General features: G+C 33.6%; 1 protein-coding gene and 1 long non-coding RNA gene across 3 annotated transcripts in view; both read right to left on the reverse strand.

Annotated features, from left to right (window-relative positions):
* Positions 1-23,977, reverse strand: part of Fhos (Formin homology 2 domain containing) — a 144,867-nt gene that overhangs the window by 119,004 nt on the left and 1,886 nt on the right. The window contains exon 2 of one of the 2 annotated variants that reach the window (XM_074178983.1): positions 2,303-2,592. In XM_074178983.1, the coding sequence (XP_074035084.1) occupies positions 2,303-2,542 (240 nt within the window). In that variant the 5' untranslated portion in view covers positions 2,543-2,592. Of the gene's footprint in view, positions 1-2,302; positions 2,620-23,977 lie in introns of both variants that reach the window. The other variant, XM_074178982.1, reaches the window with a different exon arrangement.
* Positions 213-1,627, reverse strand: LOC141483820 (uncharacterized). The gene is made up of 2 exons (XR_012466304.1): positions 1,482-1,627; positions 213-373 (listed from the first exon to the last, which is right to left on the reverse strand). It is a non-coding gene; the product is annotated as an uncharacterized lncRNA (long non-coding RNA).

Here is a 23,977-nt window from a genome sequence, read left to right on the forward strand (position 1 = left end):
GTATAACTCACCCCCCCTCTCGCTGTCTAAAAGCTAGCTGTGAGCAAATAACCCTATCCTGTTTATATCTAAAATACCCCACATATGAACTAATGATTGAATAAATAAGTAATAAGAAAAAAATATTACGTAACAATATATAAAAAAGGGCAAACTGCAAATTAACAAATAAAATAAAATCGAAGCCTATTAACAACATTACAACTCAAACAAGAACATGAATCAATTTATTAGTAATTTTACACAAATGAAGTTTTTAAAACTAGATGCCATTCTGGTAAATAACATTAAAAAAATCACTATCGTCGTATCGTCGATCAAGTTCTGCATTCTGCTTTTGTTTGTCCACAATTGCCGGAACATCACTTAGATTCTGAAACGAAAGAAGAAATCAGCACATCATCCTTAGCCACTATTTCAAATACATAGAAAGGTAAAAATATGAAAACAACAGCCACTTAATAAAAAAAATTTTTTTTTTCAATAAAACACTGTTTAAGTGGGTTTATTCCGTTAATCAGCCCAATTGTTGTTCGATACACTGACAACCCTCAAAATTTAAAACTTGTCTGAGGTCTTATTATTTAACATACGATTTCTAGCAAGTTAAAAGATACTTAAACATTATTTGATCAGAAATAAATAATCAATTCAAAAGACGTACCTCAAATCCCTTTGGAGTGGACAGAAGTCTATACAGAAAAATTGCCTTTCAAAATAATTATTAGAGGATCAATGAAAAATATAAAATGTTTCAATAAAAAAATGTAACTCATGATCATACAAACATACTTAAAAGAATATGATTCGCTATTTAAATAACAGCATTCACTGTTTTCACGTTTTTGGAAATTCATATTTCATCTCTAGTGAGTTTGATAATATTTCTACCTATTTCTTACATTCCTAAAGAAAATCTATCAAATAATTTCAAGCTGAGTAGGGTATATTCAATTTGTTCCCCAAAAATAACATAAAAATATTTCTGAAGTGATTACAGAAAGCAAAGACGTTTCGGAGTCCAACAAATATTTACATGTTGAAATCAGAAAGTGGCTGTCACATATAGAAGCTTTTTATACCTACTGGTGCCTATTTTGGTAAATTTTGTATTATAATTTATTGTCAAAACTATAAATACCTCTATCTTTCAATAAAAAATAAATTCGGTTTAAGAGAAAATCAAATTTCATTCAGAGAAAACGCTCTTATTTGAAACAAGATAAAATGTATGTTCAAAACAAGAGATTGGCAAATTTGAATCAACGTGGAGGATTTTTCAGTTTAAATTAATATACACTTGCAGAGCTCGGCAAATGTAATAATGCATGTGTGAAAAAATACGGAGCATTGGTATAATTTTCGCAAAATGAGGGAAAAATTAAGAGGTGCCGTCAAAGTTTACCACTTTCTCTTCGGTACTACTGATACAACGCGGTACTTACTGATATAGCGAAGTTTTATCCAATTATAATACTTACCCATGAAAATATCTTTCAACTGTGCAAGTCTCCAGTCTTGTAAAATCTGTTCCATTATGGTAGATACAAAATAATTGGAAAGAAATTGCACTGCCTACAGACACATAAAACACTTCCTCCTCAAAATCGCAACACTCCAACATCACTTTCCAACACATACTGGCGCGTACGCGATGCTTACAACGGAATTCCCCGCTCCCCTCTCACTTGAGGGGGTCACAGAAAGACTAGAGCACCACAGTTATTTTCAAATTGAAATTCCTGTTATTTCAGTAGATCATAATATAGTTTTGTATGTAGATTCACAAAACCCTTGTTATAAACGAATTGAGTTATTTGAAGGGATACAGTATTAAATTCAAACAAACACTATGTGTTCAGATCAAGTTGATATTGCTCTCCATTTGAAACAGTTTATTTTTCCTTTCAAATAGGTGGTGGATTTTGAGGTGATATTATATTTTCTTGATTCAAAATAGTTCATTTTCGCAATGATATAATGAAACGAATGATGTCGTTGAAAGGCCAAGAAATTTGATTTATTTGTTGAAAAAAGTGTGATTTTCTGGTGGAACATGGCGATGTTGGCATAAAGTAATAGTTTTTCCAATAGAGATAAAAATTTCAAAGCAACCTATGATCTTCTTCAAAAGAAATAATTTTTACTGTGCAGAAAATAGATATTGGAATATCTATTTTGTGTCTTTCTTCATTTCTTTTTTTTAAATCATCGTTATTTATATAAAATATAACTGTGAAATGCCCTTTCCTATGTTTTATTAATTATGACCTAGTGACAACTAATCAATCTTACTACTCACCCTATGTGGAGACTTGAGCAGCCGGTGAATAGCAGCTAACTGATCGATGAGAGGCAACGTGGTGCTGAACGTGTGAATTGGAGGTCTTGCTGGATCCGGAAAGGTAGTGGTGTAAGTGAATGGATCGATGTCATTGAGATATTGTACACGGCATGTCAAAGTCATTTTATTTTTATTCAAACACGCAACACAATTAGTGGTGGAATGGGCACACAATCTTAGTCCATCTCGTTGTAACATTTTTCACCGGTAGTGACGATATTTGATTCTTGTTACATCTTTAGTTGGTTCTATGAAGCTCCACAAAATAAGTGTATCTAATAGAACAGTAAATATTAAAACTGAAATGTATTTCTGACGATTACTAACTGTACTTGGGATTGAATACTCATGGTATGAGATTTATAATACGATTAGTTTTGATGACATATACGAAACTAGCTAGCCGACCCGGCTCTGCATAGGTGCAATGCTGATACTAAATATAAATTCGCTCACCGGAAATTTAAAGGCATAAAGATACAGTGACGAAAAGATAATTTTGTTTCATGGACGCGCCTTTTTCACCCACAGCTGGCGCCAAAGTTGGGATATTCAAAAATCCTTTCGTGTTGCACATTTACAATATAAAACGAACTCACATACAGAAAATCAGCCTCCAAAAATATAGCGGTACGGAGAAACAATGATGAAAAGATAATTTCATTTTATGAACGCCCCTTATGTCCCACGGCTGGCGTCCCAGTTGAAATAATCAAATATCATTTCTTATTGCACATCTACAACATAAATCGAACCTACATACAAAATGTCAGCCTCTTACAAAATAGCGGTACAGAGAAACAGTGATGAAAAGGTAATTATCATATGTAAACGTTCCCCTTTTACCCCCACGGGGCGCCCCAGTTGGAATATTTGAAAGTCCTTTCTTAGTGCGCATCTAAGACCTAAGAAACACCTATATACCAAATTTCACCTTCCTATGACTTATCAGTACAGAGAAACAGAGATGAATGGGTGAGTGTTAAGTGTGTTTCGCATTTGTAAGTGAAGGGTGTTTCAAATTCGATCCTCACCATTGGGATCTCGGAAACTATGAAAGATATGAAGATGGTTATTTTGGGGCAAAGTTGCGCATTTACTGCGGATGGCTAACAATATAACGTTGAGAAAGTTCTGAAATTCCGAGTATATCCGGAAAATGGTTCCGGAAAATGGTTTTTATTTTTTTCTGGCTTCATTTTTTGAATGATTCGAAAACAAATTGCACTTCTACATTGCCACTTTTTCCCTGCTACATAATGGTGTTTTCATATTGGCTCTCCGGCGTTTCGTCTTCCGGCCACCATCATCAACTTTATTTTTTCTTGTGGGCGATACATTGGATTCTTTCTGTTTTGAATAAAACCAGATTTTACCTTTTCAATAATATATCATAAGTTTTCATTCTTTCTCTAAAAATTGGGGATATTGAAAAATAGGATTTGACTTTTACGTTTCTGAATTTGACTTTCAATTTGTTACACTCAATTACATTTTGTTATTGTACGTATCATTGAATTTTTGGCGAAAAATGGCTTTCACGAATGAAGAAAAAAGAAATATGATACAAATTTATTACAAATACGATAGAAACAATGTTAGGACATCGGAAATGTATTTAAACTTGTATCCGAAAAAACCATATGAAACTATGTTTAAGTTATTGGATCAAAATCTCACCGAGTTTGGTTCATTTGAAAAGCTGAGGAAAAAATACGGAGAAATAATGGACCAGGAAGCTAGAGAAAATTTGATAAATGAGGTGTGTATGAGGTGAGTTAGACATTGTATCATTTTCAATAAAAATTATTAATTTGCAGATAAACATAAACCCGGGGAAGTCTACACGTCAAATTTCTTCCGAAATGAATATTTGTCATACAAGTGCTTGAAGACATCTCAAAAAAAGCGGATTGAAATGTTATTAAATACACCTATCTCAAATATTGTATCCAGGTGATCCCGAAAGGCGATTGAAACTTTGTAATTGGCTAATAAGAAGACCTGATTTTCCTGTTTTCTTGGAAAATGTAACCAGTTTTTAATGTCGATTTTCGACATTAAAAACTGATTACATTTTGGATAACTATAACAACATCTGGTTTCAACATGATGGTGCTCCATCGCACACTACCAGACGAGTATCTAATTACCTGACTGAGATATTTGGTGATGAATGGATAGGGAATAATGGGCCGGTGAGGTAGCCAGCAAGATCTCCAGACTCCGAAGAAGGGCACAGTTGTGTTATCATGAACAAGGCAGCATTTTGCGCATTTGCTGTGATTTACTTTTGTCTTTACATTTTAGTTAATTATTGTTATTTGTCAAAAGTCATATTTTCATTGAACAAGACACAATGTCCAATTTACCTCATACACATCTTATTTATCAAATTTTGATTGTTAATTTTGTCTCCGTATTTTTTCCTCGGCTTTTCAAATGAACCAAACTCGGTGACATTTTGATGCGATACTTGAACATAGTTCGATGTGGTTGTCGTCTTTCGGGATACAAGTTTAAATACATTTCCGCTGTCCTAACACTGTTTCTATCGTATTTATAATAAATTTGTATCATATCTTTTGTCTTGTATGACTTGTACAATAACAAAATGTCATTGAATGTATTTCGAAAAAAAAATGATATTTTATGATAATACATCATTGAAAAGGTAAAATCTGGTTTTATTCAAAACAGAAAGAATCCAATGTAGCGCCCATAAAGAAAAATAAAGGTGATGATGGTGGCTGGAAAACGAAACGTCAGATAGCAAATCTAAACAGCAATATGTAGCAGAAAAAAAGTGGCAATGTGGCAATTTATTTTCCAATAATTTGAAAAATAAAGCCAGAAAAAAACTACTTTCCGAAATTTCTTTTTCTTTCCGGTTATCTCCGGATATACTCGGAATTTCAGAACTTTCTCAACGGCATATTGTTAGTCAGGTAAATGCGCAACCATCTTCGTATCTTTCATAGTTTCCGAGATCCCAATGGTGAGGTTCGAATTTGAAACACTCTGTATAGAAAGATGGGAGGACTATTACAGATAACTCAGTTATTTCACTTCAATAGGAGTTTATTAATTGAATGACTAATAAAGTTATTAAAAAATGCTCGCTATACCAAAAATGAATGCAATGGGGAAATGTGAACAAGAGTATATCGAAGGCCAAATGATCAGAACAACTAGTTTCAATAATCACTTCCAACAGTTCGACAATGGAATATTGTGAAATGATCAATGTATCTATTCCACCTTGAAGTTTTTTAAAATTTATGATATCATTTTGGTATCTCATAACGAAGTAGAAGAAAAAAAGGCTCATCAATTTTTTTGCTGTTGCGAATCATCGATTGGAATTTGAATACACCGCCTTCAAGGTGGTTGATTAGCCTGAAGCAAGCTAACTTTTTTTCGGAATTTCATTTCTCAATTCTGCAATCAAATTGGAAAACAGTTTTATTTGTGTTTTTAATAAATGGATGTGGAGTCTTTAAATGAAGTTTGAACTTATATTTGCCTTTTTTTCCAAATTATGTGTGGAATAAGCATTTTCTCATGACTTATCAATAAATTTATGTCACACACTTGTGACTGTCACAGATGTCACTGATCTATGATAAGGTTAATCATAATGTTGAAATCACAATGTTTTTTGTTTCTAATATTTTGCGAACTCAGTATTGATGACCTTTTCAATGACCTTCATTTCATTTGACGAACCAAATTAGAGCTTATTTTCACAATTTCGTACTTCAAGCTTTGACTTAAAGTTTCAAGTTTTCAAGAGTATGAACATTCTGATTCAGATTTATCCAACAATATATTCAACCATTTTCAATCATATTCATATATTCAATTAAGAGGGTACAAAAATTCGCACCCAGCTCAAAGTTAGTATGATTATTCAAAACACCATCATGAATGAAATCTGAAAAATCCCCATCGATCCGATATCTGGAAAAAAAATTACTCGTGATCAAAGGACACGAAAACTGTTTTTTCGCGATTATCAGCAAAACGGAGAGTTTCATCATATATGTTAGGAGCAACCGCCCTATATATCGATAGTCCAGTTATGCGTAATGGATATGATTCATGGAAGCAACTATTTATCGGGAGATATTCATTATTGCGTAGACTAGAGTAGGATACGTTTGTTGTGGCGAAACATTATTTGGGGAATATATTAGTTGTTCAGAGTGAAGTGTTTTAATGTATTAGTGATACCTAACATATAATTAGTTCGAACAAAAATTACAGATCAGATAATTATCTATGAAAAATGTTGAAATACTTTTTTCCTAAGAACCACCATTTTGAAGAAATAACGATTCAAAAAGTTGGAAGAGTTGTAATCGTCATAATATGCACATGATTCCTCACCACCTTTGAGGTAGTGTTAATGTTTGAAACTATATAACATTAGGTCAACATTAAGTCAAAAATGAAAATAATTGATAAATTATTAAAAATTAACATGCAGAAAGAAACTTCGATGTATTAACTATTCCCTAACTCAACAAAATAATTTTCCTAGCGAATTATTTCAATTCAATTGTAATGTGATATTTTGTTTGGATTCAGCTATCACAACGATTTAAATTCATGTCGTTAATCGGCTGTTATTGAATTAATTGGCCCCGAAATAAATGTATCTACGACTAACTGAAATATAACATCATAATACCGAAGGAACAGCCAGTAACAATTCCACTTGCAAGAATTGAAAAATATATTCGTTATTGAATCAATGATGTCTATAAAATTCATAGTTACCATTTTCAAGGCCTTTTTTTTTTTCACTATTAACGTTTTCAATCAATCCTAAGGCTTGACGAATGTTGAACTTTCACACAAAATGATGGGAAATAAGAAAATAATATTTTTTTTACAATATTCGTTAAGGATGAATTCTTTTTTATTTGTTATTCACACGTTTTATTCAATAGGAAGGGTTAGATTTTCGGTGTGTAGACATATAAAAGAAAAACTGAATTGGAAAAAATGTTTCTCAACGGGGCCGGGGATTCGAATCCGGCTCTCCTGTTCTCTAGACCAGGGGTCTCCAAACTTTGAAGCCTTCGGGCCATAAATATTTTTTCAGTTTGTTCCAAGGGCCAATTTCTGCCCTTAACTATATTTCTAGACTAGGATAGTCGCAAAGTGCGTGACCTTAGCAAACTTACGCTTTTTTTGCATTTCAATTATTATTGTGTATTGTGACACTTAACGACATCTAGTGGCGAGTAGTGGTACTATGTACTATCTTTTTCAGTTACCCGCTAGGTGGCATTAGGCGTAATTGAATATTTGGAATTACCACGTTGGTTTGAGAAAATTCTGGTTCTAGCTAGTGTATTCCGATCACTTTGAGATGGCAATAATAATTGCATATAAAAAGGCTAACGGCGCAACTGCGAGTTACTCTGCGAAGAAAAGGCGAAGGAAGCGAAACTGTCGATTGTGAAATAAAGTAACACCCGTCAATACAAGTATTTTGATTTGACTTATTGTTTTTATGTGTGATTTGTTAGTATGGAAAAGAAGCAAAAAATCGGCAGTGAATGCAGAACTTTCCAAGAAAAATGGAACTTTCAGTATTTTGTGATTGAGTCCAGTAATAAGACGCTATGTTTAAATTGCAATGAAACCATAGCTGTTCTCAAAGACTATAACATTAAACGACACTATGAATTGAAACATCTTCAAAGTTACTCCAAGTAAACACGAAGTTTGCGGAAGGAAAAACTTGAAGCTTTGAAACGCGGACTCAAATTGCAGCAATCTTTGTTTACCAAAGCGAATACTGAACAAGAGTCTGCAACTCGCGCCAGCTTTCGTGTGGCTCTTGAAATCGAAAAACGTGGCAAACTATTCACCGATGGAGAAATGATAAAAGAATGCTTGATTGCAGTAGCCGGAAAAATATGCCCCAAAAAGGTAAATTTATTCAAAAGTGTCAGTTTGTCAGCAAACACCGTGGCTCGGAGGGTGCAAGACATCGTAGAAAATATATTATCTCAACTGTCTGATGAAAATGGACATCATGAGTGGTTTTCTCTTGCATTGGATGAGTCAACGGATGTGTCAGATACTGCTCAGGTGTTGATTTTTATTCGCGGAGTAGATTAAAGCTATGAAGTGTATGAAGAACTTCTTGATATTGATAATATTCACGGCACGACAACTGGGGCAGATATTTTTAAGGGAGTTGAAAATGCCATTAATAAAAAGAAGCTTCGATGGAGAAATTTGAAATCTATAACAACTGATGGGGGCAAAAATATGTATGATTAAAATAAAGGAGTGGTTGCACTTCTGTCAAAAGCTGTAGAAAATGATGGTGGTTCAAAACCATTAGTCTTACATTGTATCATTCATCAACAGTCCTTGTGCGGAAAATGTTTGGATATGTCTGAAGTTCTAAAACCAGTCGTATCAGTTGTTAACTTCATCAGATCCACTGGGGTGAATCACCGACAATTCCGCGAGTTTATTCAACAGATTGGAGAAAATGATTTACCATATCATACTGCCGTACCTGGCTTAGTTGCGGAAAAGTCCTTAAGCGCTTTTTTGAACTTTGAGCAGAGACTGAATTTTTTTTAAATGAGAAGCAGCGCCCTTTTGCCGATTTAGAAAATAGTGAATGGATGTGGAAGTTAGCCTTCTATGTCGATTTGACGAATCATATGAACGAACTGAATTTGAGATTGCAAGGAGAAAATCAGCTTCTCCCTGATTTATACACCAATATCAAATCCTTCAGGTAGAAAATAATACTATTTCAATCGCAATTACGTGAGCAATATTTCACACATTTTGAAACATATGAAATATTCAGCCACACTACAGAGACTGAATTTCCCGTCAATTTTGCAATCGAAGATATATTTTGATACTCGTTTTTCAGATTTTAATGTCATTGCGAATGAAATTGAGCTTATTCAAAATACTTTGGATTCTGACATTGAAACCCTGGTTCCGGAAGTCCAAATGGAAATTATTGATTTACGGTGTAGTGATATGCTTAAGAATAAATCAAAATCAAATGAATCAAAATTCATCTTTGTTGGAATTTTATAAGAGTCTTCCACCGGAACAATTTGATAATTTGTAACAAAAACATAATATTCAATAATATCAAATCGCAAAACATAAAAGTAAAATAGGTATTCCTGAACATACTCATTGATTTCCTAGACATTTTCTTGTCCAATATAAGTGTTTTAAGTTGAATCTCCAGAGTTTGTTCCGAAATGCCTATTTTATTTTGATGTTTTGTAATCTGATATTATTGAATATTGAGTTATTGTTACAATACTGTATAATTGTGAGTAATTTTCGGTGTCAACAAAAAATAAAAATAACTTTGCACCAAAAATTTTCAAAATTTATTTTCTATTCAAAAGAATTGACCGTGGTCAATACCATAGTTGTGTAATTTGTAATAACACATGCTTTTGAAATGAACCGTCGTATACAGGATGGTGTCCATTTATCGTTTTAGCAAAATTCTTTTTTTCGTAGTCCCCATTTAAAAAAAATGGGTAAAAAACTAAAATTTCCCTCAGATGGCCATAACTTCAAATCTAGATATATTTTTAAATGCTGAACAAGTTTTCTAAATACTATTTCCCGAAATTTTTCAAAATAAGAGTACTTTACTCTTGTCACAAAATCAAATATTTGAAGGCTTCTCGTATATTACGTGTGTTGTACTGTATTTTGTTGGTGCATATTTCGTTTTAGGGGATGCACAAACTTTCATCAAGAATTACATTTTGTCGAAAAATCCTTAATAAATAAGTTCCCATATGGTGCATACTTTGGGGATGACACTGTACCTACCTTACTCTAGCTATATAACACATCATATAAACCCATCTAAGTTGCTCCATGCTAACGATACAAAGACTTGATTTCGAATTTCAATGGCTCCTCCAAATAAATATTGTCGAATATGTCGTCTTGTACATCGGAGAAAAATAATCCTATGTAGCTGTGGAATCATATATGTGGACCATCATGATATAATGAAGAGATTCCAGACCATTGATCTACATTGAGGTTGTCGGATTTGGTCAAGATTGGTGATCGGATTGGTCAAGGTGCAAGATTCCCTTAATAACTTAAACCTTTCCATATGGGGAAATCTGTGAGTCAGCTACACTGGACATACAATATACATACATACTTGATGTATGTAGAATTTTTGCCTCTAATTTGGGGGAACCATTGTTTGAGCGTAAGCATTCTTCTAACTCATTCTAATAGTGGAATTCTACTTACAACACCTTGTATACGCAGAACTCATTGACAGGCCCCTATTGTTTGAATTATCGTAACACGGTAAAACAAAGGATTACAGAGTTGCAAAATAACCTTCGAACTTGACCAGAAAATGTTAATAAGCATATTTTTATCAAAGAATATGTATAATATTGCATTAACTAAATGAAACGGAATAAAGCATCCATCACTCATAATTATGTGCCGCAATGGGAGGTTGTTTGCTAAATGAATTTAATTCAATTATTACAGGGAAGGAAAACTTTTCATTCAAATATAGAGTCCGTTAAAGGCTCAAAGTATAAATATCAGATAAAATGTGTCTTGAATCATATAATTTTAGAGTACTCTTCAAAGAATCTATGCTTATAAATGCGAAAGTCACTCAACACACTTTCATGTCTATTTCTCAGGACTGGTAAGTCCTAAGAAGCTAAAATCTGGTGTATAAGTACTTCTTATAGTCGGAGAGCCAGTGACGCATGTTTCATGAAGTGTTTGATGAACCTTGAAATTTTGTAAGGCTTGTATCTATGGAATAAGAAGTACGAATACCTGTGTTTGCCTGACCCTACCCGGGACACCAGGTACTGTGCATAATAGAAAGGTGTAAAAAAATATAAGCTAAAATAAGTGTTTGATTCACAGGCCAACAAACTTTAATCGAAAGATAAGTTTATTTTTAATTATAATTTAAGATGGCAGACACTTTGGAGAGGGTTTACATATAATTAATTTCTCTCAAAGTTATTTTTTTAACAAAATGAAATGTTTGATTCATTATGAAATTTTAACAGCTTCTCAATCAAATATTAAGAAAGTTGATTACAAAACGCCAGACAACTTTGTTGGGGTTTAATTCACGGCAATCATGAAAATAAACTTTATTTCAAATGGAAATAGATATGTTGCACGTAGTTGGCGGCGTGAGTGAGAGCACCGATCACCGATCACCTTAGTAGCTACGCTCCCCTTCTATGCTTCCATTGTTTGTTAATCACGTGATCTTTACCAGCGGTACGTTTGAAATAAAATTCATACTTATGAATAGATTTAATGTAAAGAAATTTAAAATGATGAAATTTTTATGACTTTCATAGAACTTTTAATGAATCAAAATTGGAAAATAGTGCAGTTAAGTGATGATGATTAAGTAGCTGTTAAACTTTCATAATGAGTCAAACATTTCATTAAAAAAAATAACTTTGAGGAAAATTAATTATATGTAAACCCTCTCCTAAGTGTAAGTTAATTAAAAATTAACTAACCTCTCGATTAAAGTTTGTTGGCCTGTGAATCAAACACTTATTTTGGCTTAAATTTTTTTACACCTTTCTGGTGTCCCGGGCAGGGTGAGACAAACACAGGTATTCGTACTTCTTATTACATAGATACTAGCCTTACAAAATTTCGGGGTGCATCAAGCACTTCATGAAACATGCGACACTGGCTCTTGGACTACTAGGTCTTAGATACGCACTAAGAAAGGATTTTCAGATAATCCAACAGGGGCGCCCCCCGTGGGGTGAAAATGGCACGTTTACATATGAAAATTATCTTTTCATCACTGTTTCTTCGTACCGCTATATTTTCAGTGGCTGAAATTTTGTATGTAATTGTATTTTGTATTTGTATTTTGTATTTTTATTGCATGTGTAATAAAAAAATATTTTCAAATATTCCAACTGGGACGGGGAAAAAGGCGCGTCCATAAAAAAAAATATCTTTTCATCATCGTTTCTCAATGCCTTTGAATTTCAGATGGGTGATTTTTATTTAGCATCAGCATTGCACCCGGCGCGGGTTGCTAGTTTCAATATAACTCGATATAATGCTTTCGCAGATGAATTATTACATTAAAATAATAATGAATGTCATTGTAAAAAAATTGATTGTTTCAGTTCAAGTCATATTTCCAAAACGGCTGTACCATTCATATATTTCATTCTTTGTCTCCAGGATTGCTTCATTTCACAAAAGACTTGTAATATTACATTCATCCCAACAAAAAACATGGTATGGTCTAAGAAATTCAAACAACTTAAGTCTCATTTCATCCAGTTTTCCTTTCATCACTACTTGAGTTATAACGCCAGCATTATCAACCAATGATCACTCTCCACTCCGTGTGGTGATCACTGGGTCCAAGAAAGATGTGCGCTAAGCGTCATTACCCAGCCTTCTGCATGTGCAGCAAGCCGCACGAAATATCCTACCAGACAGACCATGATGAACTTATCCTTGTGCTGCCGCAGCAGTGAAGTGATTTCTACGGTTGTGACAGAGATGTGATCACCTCGTTCAGTGTCAAAAACTAACCCGAGTTTACCGGCTGTATTACTATTATTACTATTATTTTCATAATTGTTTCTTGTGACGACAAATACTAATCAGTTCCAAAAGTATGTAGCGTCATCGAATACGTTAAATGTATTATTTCAACTTCAAGTAATTGATAAATTCATTAAGCGATTTGTCCCATTTCAAATTGCCACTGTGTGCTTTCGACTCGAGTCGTAGAAATATGTTAGGGATTAGAAGATTGAATAAGTTAACATTAGCACTTCAATGTTGATTTGACCTTGCCAATAATGAATATATTACTCAATTAGAGTAAAAATTAATGGTCCCACAAAGTGGGGCCATAGTAAAATATGCATCAGTACGAGGATAGGAGACGCGCCATTCTCGCAGAAGTAGTAAAGGATCAAAAGGATACAAAAAGTCTGATGACGATAGCATTTGAAAATCTGATGGTTCAAGAAGTAAAGCAGACCTCATCCTGAAGAATACATTGATAAAAATGAATGATATAGTCTACATTGCACGATACAGATATCTAGATAACGATATTATAGAAGGCAAGAGAAAATCTGGAATTTTGGGAAGCGGATCTGATCCTGGATCCAGTATGAGATTGTAAGGGATTCTTGTATTCTTAAATTGGATTATTATGTATAGTTTGCCATGGATGATATTACTTTCCATCCTCGATATAAATGTTTTGTCTATAAATTGAGAAAAAGTGATGTCTGTGAAGAAATTCATTATTTCGCTCAAATTTCTCTTTGACTTTTGAGTTTTTCATAGATTATATCACCGGGTTTTCATGCGATAATATATAGACTGACAGATCGGTTGAAAGAAAAGGCGATGATATATTCCCTTACGAAGGCACCGTCTATTGACACAATACGCACAGCCCAAAAATAAAGCTTTCGTAATCCAACACCAAACAGCGCTGTTTCGATCCGCATTAGGTCTCATCAGTGGTGCCAGGGTGAATCACGTATACGTTGCTACCCTCAACTGTCCCCTAACGAAGACGTCATTTATGAGATTGAAAGAAGATATCGAGGGTGATCTGTTGTATAAAAAAGATTTGTATTCTGTCTTTCACAGTAACTTTAACAGCAAGGCAACTAGTTAAAACCAGTACCTATGGAAAAAAAAACAAAATATTGCCTTGTTAACATCTTTTCATTTAGATGTAACGGTAAATGAATAAGGACAAACAGGGAACTACATGTCTGTAGAAGAAAAATTATACACCTCGTCACACCCCTACTTTACTTTGTCGCTTTCCCAAAATAGTTGGAAGGGGAGTATTGAATAATGGAGTCATTTTCGAAAAAAAGAAAAAACAAGAGTTATAAGTTGGTGGAGAGGGGATGATGATTTATTTGTGTATAAAGCTAATTTGATATTTTTGTACAGAATATACATTTTGAGATATAGTAATAGGTACTCGATAAAACTTAAAATTACTATCCAAGAGTATATAGTTGAGGCAAAAGAAATTCAAAAACGCAGGGATAATTTCAACAGAAATAAAGAACAAATGAACATCAATAAAATCTGGCTACCTGTCCTTAGAGGCACACAAACAAAGAAAGGTAGGTAATCCAAGTAAGAGAAACCAAGCCACACCCACCAATAATAATATAAAACCAGAGTCGAATACGGGCATCGTAGTTGTTGATGCGAAACGACGGGACCACATCGCCTTTGATAATGTCTACCGCAATATTAGACGAAACGTCAGGCTTCAAAAACCTGCAGACACGGCAAAAAAAGACAGGAAATAACTTTTACATGAATAGTTTCATTATTTCCCAAAAGTTTCTGAAAAACCACACTGAAGAAGGAATTCAGATTCAATGTTATTTTTATGAAGATTAGCCGTTTTGAATTTTTATACACAATTTGCATTATGAGAAGATAATTTCAATATTTCTAACACGTAACGTAAAAATCTGTCACCGAAGTGGGGGTATGGACAGGTGGATATTTTTTTTACCCTATGCAGAGTTTTCATTTTTCGCAAGAATTTCTCCAGTCAGTAAAATAATTAGACTGGAGTGGTAGTGATTCAAAAATTGGAATAACCGTTCTCGTTCCAGGTATTTCAGTTTTTGTCAGAGAGAAAATGCAATATTTCAATCGCACGATAATTCATCATTGTTCTCAGAATAATGTGACACGATCAAAAACTCATGATTTCACATTACGGATTTTTTTCTCTGAATGCACTAGGTTCCAAATATAATCTCCTTAAAAAAACCAGTAATGAATTATCTGCGGTTCTCATAAAATCTAAATTCGAGTGCATTCGGAAAAAATACCTACCAAAACAGTGCAGACGCAGACGAAAGTCATCTATCTGATTGAAAACCCAATCATGACAAACCAGCTCTTTCATAGAAGGAAGGTTGAAGACTGGTGTTTCGTTTGATTCCTCCACAAAAAAGTAGCTGCCCACCGCTATTCAACTCGATACACTTCGAACTACACATTTCAAGAACTCTGATGTTCTCTCGAGAACGCGGTCATTGTGTATAGAATTACCGAGGACCCTCTTTCTAAATGAATAAAGTCTGAAGTAATGATTGAGTACGTTTCGTCTACTACTGCGATAAATATCATTAGTGTTGACTGCGATAACGAAAGTTATATCTCGAAGTCTCAACCTTCATTCTCGCAGTCAACGTACATACCACTGATGATGTCTGCCGCAGTAGCAGACGAAACGTTTGGTACTTCGGGTTCCATTCGACCATCGCATACCAGCCCGAATTTTGTTCTTTTCTATCATGCCTCCGGCCTGTCCTTATGATGATTGAATTGTCACTTTCGAACAAGCATCGCAGTCAGAACGTCATAAAAATTTTTCTGTAATATTTCGTTGGCACTGGCAGATTGGTAGTTGAATACAAATCAGTAGTTTCTCATCAGGTCAATAATGAGACAAAATTATCTACTCATTTAAATGAGCTCTGTTACGTCAGCGACGCAAAGAAACGAAATCGCATTTAGAAAATTCCACAATTAGGTACTTTTTAGGTACCGAAGTCAAAAAATAAGTGCTCTGTAACTTACACCGCAACTCAGTACTCAAAGTTGTGTTGCTAGCATTATGTAATGCTAGCAACGCAATAATAATAATAATAATAATAATAATGATAATAATAATGAAGGAAAATAATTTGCATTAAAAGGTTACATGATTGTTCTGAATAAAATAGTGTGGAGATAAGTGTAAGCACTTGTTTCTCATATACACAGTACTGGTAAAATAACGATGAGGAAAATATAATAATAATGATAAAATAAAAATAAGTATAATAAAATTGTAAAAAAGTATAATAAAATGTGGTGAAATTATACACACATACACATATATACACAAGTACACCCACACGTTTATACACATATACACACATATACACATAGGTATACATATATAGGAAATGCATGAGGAATACAGTGCAAAAAATTGAGAAAATGTAAAAATGTATCTTGTAAAATGTAAAATGAAGAATGTCAAATGTAAGATGTGAAATGTAAGATATAATATGAATATGTAAAATGTAAAGAATGTAGCAAAAACAGATATACTTAGTAATACTACAATAAAACCAATTTAGCACTACAATAAATACATGATATGAAACGTACAATGAAACACAATGATATACAGCTTAATATAATGAATACAATAATACTCTGAATACACTATAGAATTTTTGTGATTTCATCCAACCATTGGATTCTATCATGGTAATGACAATTGATCTGGGAGTCTGCAGTAAAAACTTTTTTAAATGCGATTTAAATGTATTTTTGTTGCGTATAGATTTAATGCTTCTAGGGATAGAGTTATACATTTTACTGCCAATATAGGAGTAGCTTCTCTGTGATATCGTTTTTTTTAATAGTGGGTGATCAAGTAATTGACGTCCCCTAGTCGTGTACTGATGACTTGGATGGGGTGCTTTATCAATACTGAAGTGATATGTTATACACGCATTCAAAAAGAAAAGCTGACGAATATCCATCATCTGTGACGTACTATACACGTCTTCGGTATAATATATACGTGGTTTTGTCATGATTATTTTCAGGAACCTTTTTTGTAGGATTTCAAGTGGATTGATGTGGGATCGTGCAGCGGCACCCCATACCTGTATTCCATATCTGAAATGACTCTCTACAAGTGCAAGGTACAAGGTTTTCAAATTTTCTAATGGTAGGTACTCTTTCATATGTTTGACGGTATAAATTATACTTTGTAATTTTTTTATCACGTAGTTAATATGGCTATCCCATTTTAGATGCCGATCTAGGTGAACGCCTAAATATTTCATTTCTTCCACTGACTGGATACCATGTATCTTACCATTTTGTTTATGTTAATTTCCTGCATATTCGTCCTACTAGCAGAATTACAACAGAAGGGTAGAAATTTGGTTTTTTCGAGGTTCATGGTAAGAGGTTTGTGATCGAACCAGTCTTTTATCACCTTGATGTCTTTTTCTGCTTTATTCCTTAGATTAAGCCAAGTATCAGCTTCATAAAAAACAGCAGTGTCGTCTGCAAAACCCATTATCTCTCCAGTTATTTTCAAGTTGAATAAGTCATTGAGGTATAGATTGAACAGTGTCGGTCCTAAGACTGTTTCTTGTGGTACTCCATATTCAATGTCTAATTTTCGACTTGTTTTATCGCCCACTTTAACAATTAGGTTTCTTGAACTCAAATAGCTTCTGAATGAGTTCAAAACCATCCCTCTTATACCTATGTCTTCTAAAGTTTGTATTAGTAGCGGGTGGCTCACAGTATCAAAAGCCTTACTCAAATCAATCAAATGGCACAGACAAGGTCTTCCTCTGTCTAGAGATGTATGAATTTTGTATGTTGATTTGATTATGGCATCTATAGTGGGGTTTTTTTCCCTAAATCCAAATTAATTATCAGACAACAATTTGAATTTATTTATGAATGAAGTTATTCTGTTTTTAAAAAATTTTTCGAATATTTTTGCCAAGTGGCTAATGAGAGAAATTGGACTATAATTTCCGACGGATGTTGTATCACCATTTTTAAAAACTGGCACTACAACAGATCTTTTTAGGGCACCTGGCCATATTCCCTTTTCAATACTCTTATTGATTATATATGATAGTATATAATGTATGATATTTCCTTTGAAAGTTCTGCTCTTATGGTGTCAATTCCAGAAGATTAATTGTTTTTTAGTTCATATATTAGATTATATATTTCATTAGAATTCGTAGGAGCTAGCAGCATATTATTCGGCAGGATCTTTGATGTGCTCACAAAGTGAGAATCTCTTTCAATTTTGTCAGCAAGAATTTTCCCAAAACTAACAAACCAACTATTGAATTCGTCTGCTTTTTCCTCATCGTTTGTTAAGAGTTCGCCATTATCATTTGAGATAGTTTCAATGATTTTGGGTTGTTGTTTCCTTCCACAGAGTTTTCGTAAAGTACTTTGTATTTGATTTATTTTTTTTTTAGTTGCTGCTTATAATAGTTTTGTTTACATTTTTTCAGTTTGTTTGTGAGTTGATTTTTGTATAATTTATATTCGTTTTTTAGGGTTTGGTTTTCAGGATGTCTTTATTTCTTTATACATTTCATTCTTCTTATTTATCATCCTCAGCATAATATCTTCTTGTGAATAGACGAGGTCCCATGAGATTTCTTGCATAATTTTGTTTAATTTTTTATAGTTCGTGTACTCTTTATAATTATTTTGATGTTGATTTTTCAATTTTTTCAATATAATTTGTAGAATGAAAATAATAATAAAATAATGAATGTCAAGGAAACACTATTAGGTGCTAATTAAGTGCTAAACGGTGAGGATCGTAAAATTGTTTAATTGATAAACAAAAGCTTCCAATTTCGCTGAACAACAGATCTAAAAATCAGGCCTCTCAAAAACGAGGACGAATGCTCAATCAGATATAAACTAAGTACTATGAAAACTCAGTACATTAGTCATGGTGGTATTCAGGTCCTTGAGTCCCATAGCAATTATGGAATCTAGGTTTATTATAAATATCTAAGTAGCACCTAATTAGCACTTTATTCTCTCGCAATTATTTATTGAGAAAAGTACTATGAATATTCAGTACATCAGTCATGGTGGTTTTCAGGTCCCCAAAGGCATTATTGAATCTAGTTTTACTATGAATATCTAGTGACCACTCAATTAGCATTTTATTTTGATTGTCTGTGTATGAGTTTCCGAGCATTTCAAGACTTTATTGTATATTGTTTTTTTTCTCAAATCAGGTATCCCGAATTTTTTTCCGCTCATTCACGGTCGCTTACATCTTAATTTCTTGCAAATACCTAATTAGCACTTTATTAACACGCTTACTTTATACCTGATTGAGCATTCGTCCTTGTTTTCGAGAGACCTGATTCTTAGATCTGTTGTTAAGTGAAATTGGAAGCTCTTGTTCATTAATTAGAAAATTTTACGATCCTCACCGTTCAGCACTTAATTAGCACCTAATAGTGTTTCCTTAACATTCATTATTTCATTATTATTTTCATTGTGTTGCTAGCATTACATAATGCTAGCAACGCAACTTTGAGTATTGAGTTGCGGCGGTAGTTACATAGCACCTAATTTTTGACTTCAGTACCTAAAAAGTACCTAATTTTGATATTTTGTAAATGCGATTTCCATACTTTGCGTCGCTGGCGAAACAGAGCTATTTAAATGAAGTTCAGAAACTTTATAGTTCATCTCGAAGATCATTGAAAGCTACCGGGAATGGAGTAATTAACATGTTCATCGTATCTCATAGTTTATAGCAAAATACTGTTCCGATTTTGTAAACCGTTTGTGTGAAAATCTCACAATGAAGTATTTCCATCAATTTTATTCCGGATTCTCATCAAGAATTGACCAACAAAAGAAAGTTACCGACAGGAATAGAATACGTCAACTACCCTATCGAAAAACATATCTGGAGGTGTATTAGTGGACAGAGGCGTAGGGTACGCCTGGAGATCAACACTACCGAAGAAACACGAAAATATAGCTGAACAGGTGAATAGAAACACCTGCAATGACCACAGAGTTCTCTCGAACACTTTGAAAACACAGTACCGTCCAGTTATACTTTTAAAGTCGCATTACTGAAAATTATGACTATGATATGAGTTTTTCTATCTCAATATATTCATCATCGATTTAATCTGATACTTATTTTTAAAGGAACTTTCAATAAATACTCCACTATGAAAATATATCTTTCTGAAAGTAAATAACCCAATTTCTTCCGCCCATTAAAGGTATTGTCAAAGTGAACGATATTGTGCATAATTAACGATGTCGGCACTCACAAAGGCCAAAAAAACAATACTAGAAAGCCGAACTAGTCCACGTGGACTGTGGACTTGGCGGTTCGTATTAGATAATTTTTACTAACCGAGTTTTATGATTGGCTGAAGAGTCATAAAATTAAATTTGAAGACATGTTACGGTGACGAATAGAAATCGGGAAATCGGAAAAGGTTATCGCCGTCGTGTTCAGTTTAGGAACTGATCACGAGTTGAGTGTTGAAATTCGATATTGGTGCAGTGCAATTTTTGTTACCTATTTAAAATGTGGCATCCTGGGACAAGTACTAATAGTAATAAAGGGTGTGATAACAAAACAGACTTTTTCCAGTGTAGTGATTCCCATAGCAATGGTGAACAATGCGAAAAAGAGACACCAGTGAATAAGATTCAGGGAATATGTTTCAATGTCTATAAGAATCTACATCTCAAGTTTGGTTTCGAGGGAAACAAAATATTACAAGCAACATCAGATTCAACCGAAATGTATTTCTCAACTGTACGTAAAATATTCCATCTCCGCATCCAGTTCACTACCGAAAGAGAGGAGAACAGGCAGCTACCTTTCCTAGACCTACTTATAACACGAAAACCAACTGGCAACTTGGATTATACAGTTTACCGAAAACCCACACACACCAACCGCTACCTACAAGCAGCATCACACCACCACCCTACCCAGCTACAATCCGTAGCCAACACGTTAATATCCCGCAGTTTCCGCCTAACAGAAACAAAAAGGGCAACAGAATTGAGGGAGACAACAAAGGCTCTGCGACAAAATGGCTACGGACCAAAGATCATTCAAAAGGCCATCGACAGACAAAGAAGAACCAAAAAAACATCCACTAGATCGATAGAAGACTCTCCACACGACATACAATCTGTGACACTACCTTATGTCAAAGGTGTGACCGACAAAATCGGGAGAATACTAAGACGTAAAAACATCCGGACAACCTACAAACCGCACAAAATGATATCCAGTTGGCTGCCCAGACCGACAGAGAGAATTTCCCTAGAAAACCAAGGAGTATATAGCATCACATGCTAGGACTGTGGTCAACAATATATCGGTCAGACCAACAGACGTATATCTGCCAGAACCCAGGAGCACAAAAACTCGATAAGAACAAAACAAACCTCCTCTGCCCTCTTTCAACACCATCTACAAACAGGTCACAAGATTAATTTTGAGTCCACAAAACAGATAGCACAGGTGCAAAACCCAAGAATTCGACAAATCAGGGAAGCTATCGAAATCGAAAAGCAAGGCCTCATCAACAAAAGGGATGACTCACTAAACATCCCAAGGATTTGGAAAACAATAATTAAAAACAACCCCCAAAGACAACCACAAATTGATAATGAACCATCGCAGGTAGGAGAACCGCCAGAAGCCTTTAACAACCCTCAGGTAGAAAAACAGGTAGGAGAACTGCCAAAAGCCATCAACAACTCTCAGGTGGAAAAACAGGTAACAAATCCATACAACTTACGCAAGCGAAACCATATAAAAACACCACAAGAAGAACCTAACATCAGTTACACCTCTCGAAGCGAAGCAGTAACTTGTCTTGATAATGCCATCTGAGGTGATGGCGAAACGTCGACTATCGAATAGTACACAACGGATGAACACCCGGAAAAACAACACATCATATTCTACCATCCGTGAAAACCTACATTGTAATATATATATATATATATATATATATATATATATATATATATATATATATATATATATATATATATATATATATATGTATATATATATATATTATTTCGATTTAATTCGTGAGGTTGAAATATACCGAAAGCTTGACATATAACAATAGCCCAGCTATTGACTGCAACCTCACGAATTAAATCGATTTATATATATATATATATATATATATATATATATATATATATATATATATATATATATATATATATATATATATATATATATATATATATATGTATATATATATATATATATATATATATACATACATATATATATATATATATATATATATATATATATATATATATATCAAAGTTATTGTGATTCCTAATCAGAAATGATTATTGAATAACGAAATTAGTTAGCTCCCTAACTATATTATCAAAGAGGAGCTCTTGAAAGGTACCGCGCACCATAGTATTTCTTTGCACGTTCGAAATAAAAGGTCAACCGTTCGCAGCAATACAAATAGTTGTTGTTGATATCGTGTCTTTGCCTCTCCTTTCGTTGCTTAAAATCTCATAGGAAGTAACCAATTAAAATTTGAATCTAGAGGAAGTCAATTTTCAGTTTTGGTAGGTATTTTCTGTGAATGCACACTCGAATTTAGATTTTATGGGAACCGCAGATACTACTTTATTGGTATCCATTATGAAATTATGTCCGGTAGCTTATTAAAAAAAATCGTGAAATGCGAAATCATGAGTTCTCGATCATGCTACAGTATTCTGGGAACAATAATGAATTGTAATAAGATTGAAATATTCAATTTTCTCTCTGAAAAAAACTGAAACCTCTGGCACAGTTATACTAATTTTCGAACCACTTCCTCTCATACCTATTTTACTGAGTGGGGACATTCTTTCAAGAAGGCTAAATACTGGATTTTCTTTCTGAAAATCATTTTTCGCAAAAGAAAATGGAAAATAAGAAATAAATTGATGGTTGTAGCCGTTACTACGTGGTAGGAAATCATAATGAAGAAAAGATAATGTATGAGTTTGAAAATGTCCTTATAGGACGAAACTGCAGTAACGTTAGTTACAAATAAAAGTGGTAAAAAACATAGAAAGTTTCAATTATCTTTTTTTTTAATAAGAAACTATAGAATAAATATCTACCTATTCATATTCAACTTCAGTCATAATTTTTTGCAGAATGAGTAATAAATATCGAAATTATTTCCTCAGAATGAAAATTGTGAATGTAAGCAGCACAGGTGTGAAGTTATCCACATCCACAAAGCACACTGAGAAAAAAATATCGAATCATTATTTTTTTATTTACCGACTCATTACAACTTCATTTTTCAATATGTTAAGTAAGCTTATTGACTGATTTGGTGAAAAAGAGAACCATCCTGGTTTATTCAATTCATAATTTTCCAGGCCATTCTCCTCATAAAATATTTCAGAAATGAAGTGAAAAATATGTTTCATGGCGAAATTCACTAGTTCGGATTTACTTTGTCTGATATGATTTGAAATCTTTCAGAGATTTCAAATCATATTAGAATCATATTGGATAATGGAAGTTCGAACTAGTAAAATTGAAATTTCTTGATAAAACATTCAAATTCATTTTAAATATAATTTATCGGTAGAAGACCATGTGCTAGGTACCAAAAAAAAAGAGAGAGAGACAAGAAACATGACAGTGACATCTGTCATAACATCCTCTCCATTGTTCCACAGTTTCAACATGGACAAACATATTCTCGAACCGAATTCCATGACAGATGTCATTGACATGTTTCTTGTCTCTCTTTCTCTCTCTTTGGTACCGAGCACATGGTCTTCTACGGGTAAATTAAAACAAATTTGGATTAATAAATTTCTAATTTTTATGCCTTAGTGACGAATCCCGTTATTTAAACTTAGTGACTTGTTCGATTATATTGATATGTTTCATTTTCATAAATTTCACAT

The sequence above is a fragment of the Leptinotarsa decemlineata genome, unplaced genomic scaffold (assembly GCF_025532065.1).
Source record: "Leptinotarsa decemlineata unplaced genomic scaffold, Ldec_3_MD MMD2_tig00004307_RagTag_RagTag, whole genome shotgun sequence".
In the NCBI taxonomy this organism is placed as follows: domain Eukaryota; kingdom Metazoa; phylum Arthropoda; class Insecta; order Coleoptera; family Chrysomelidae; genus Leptinotarsa; species Leptinotarsa decemlineata.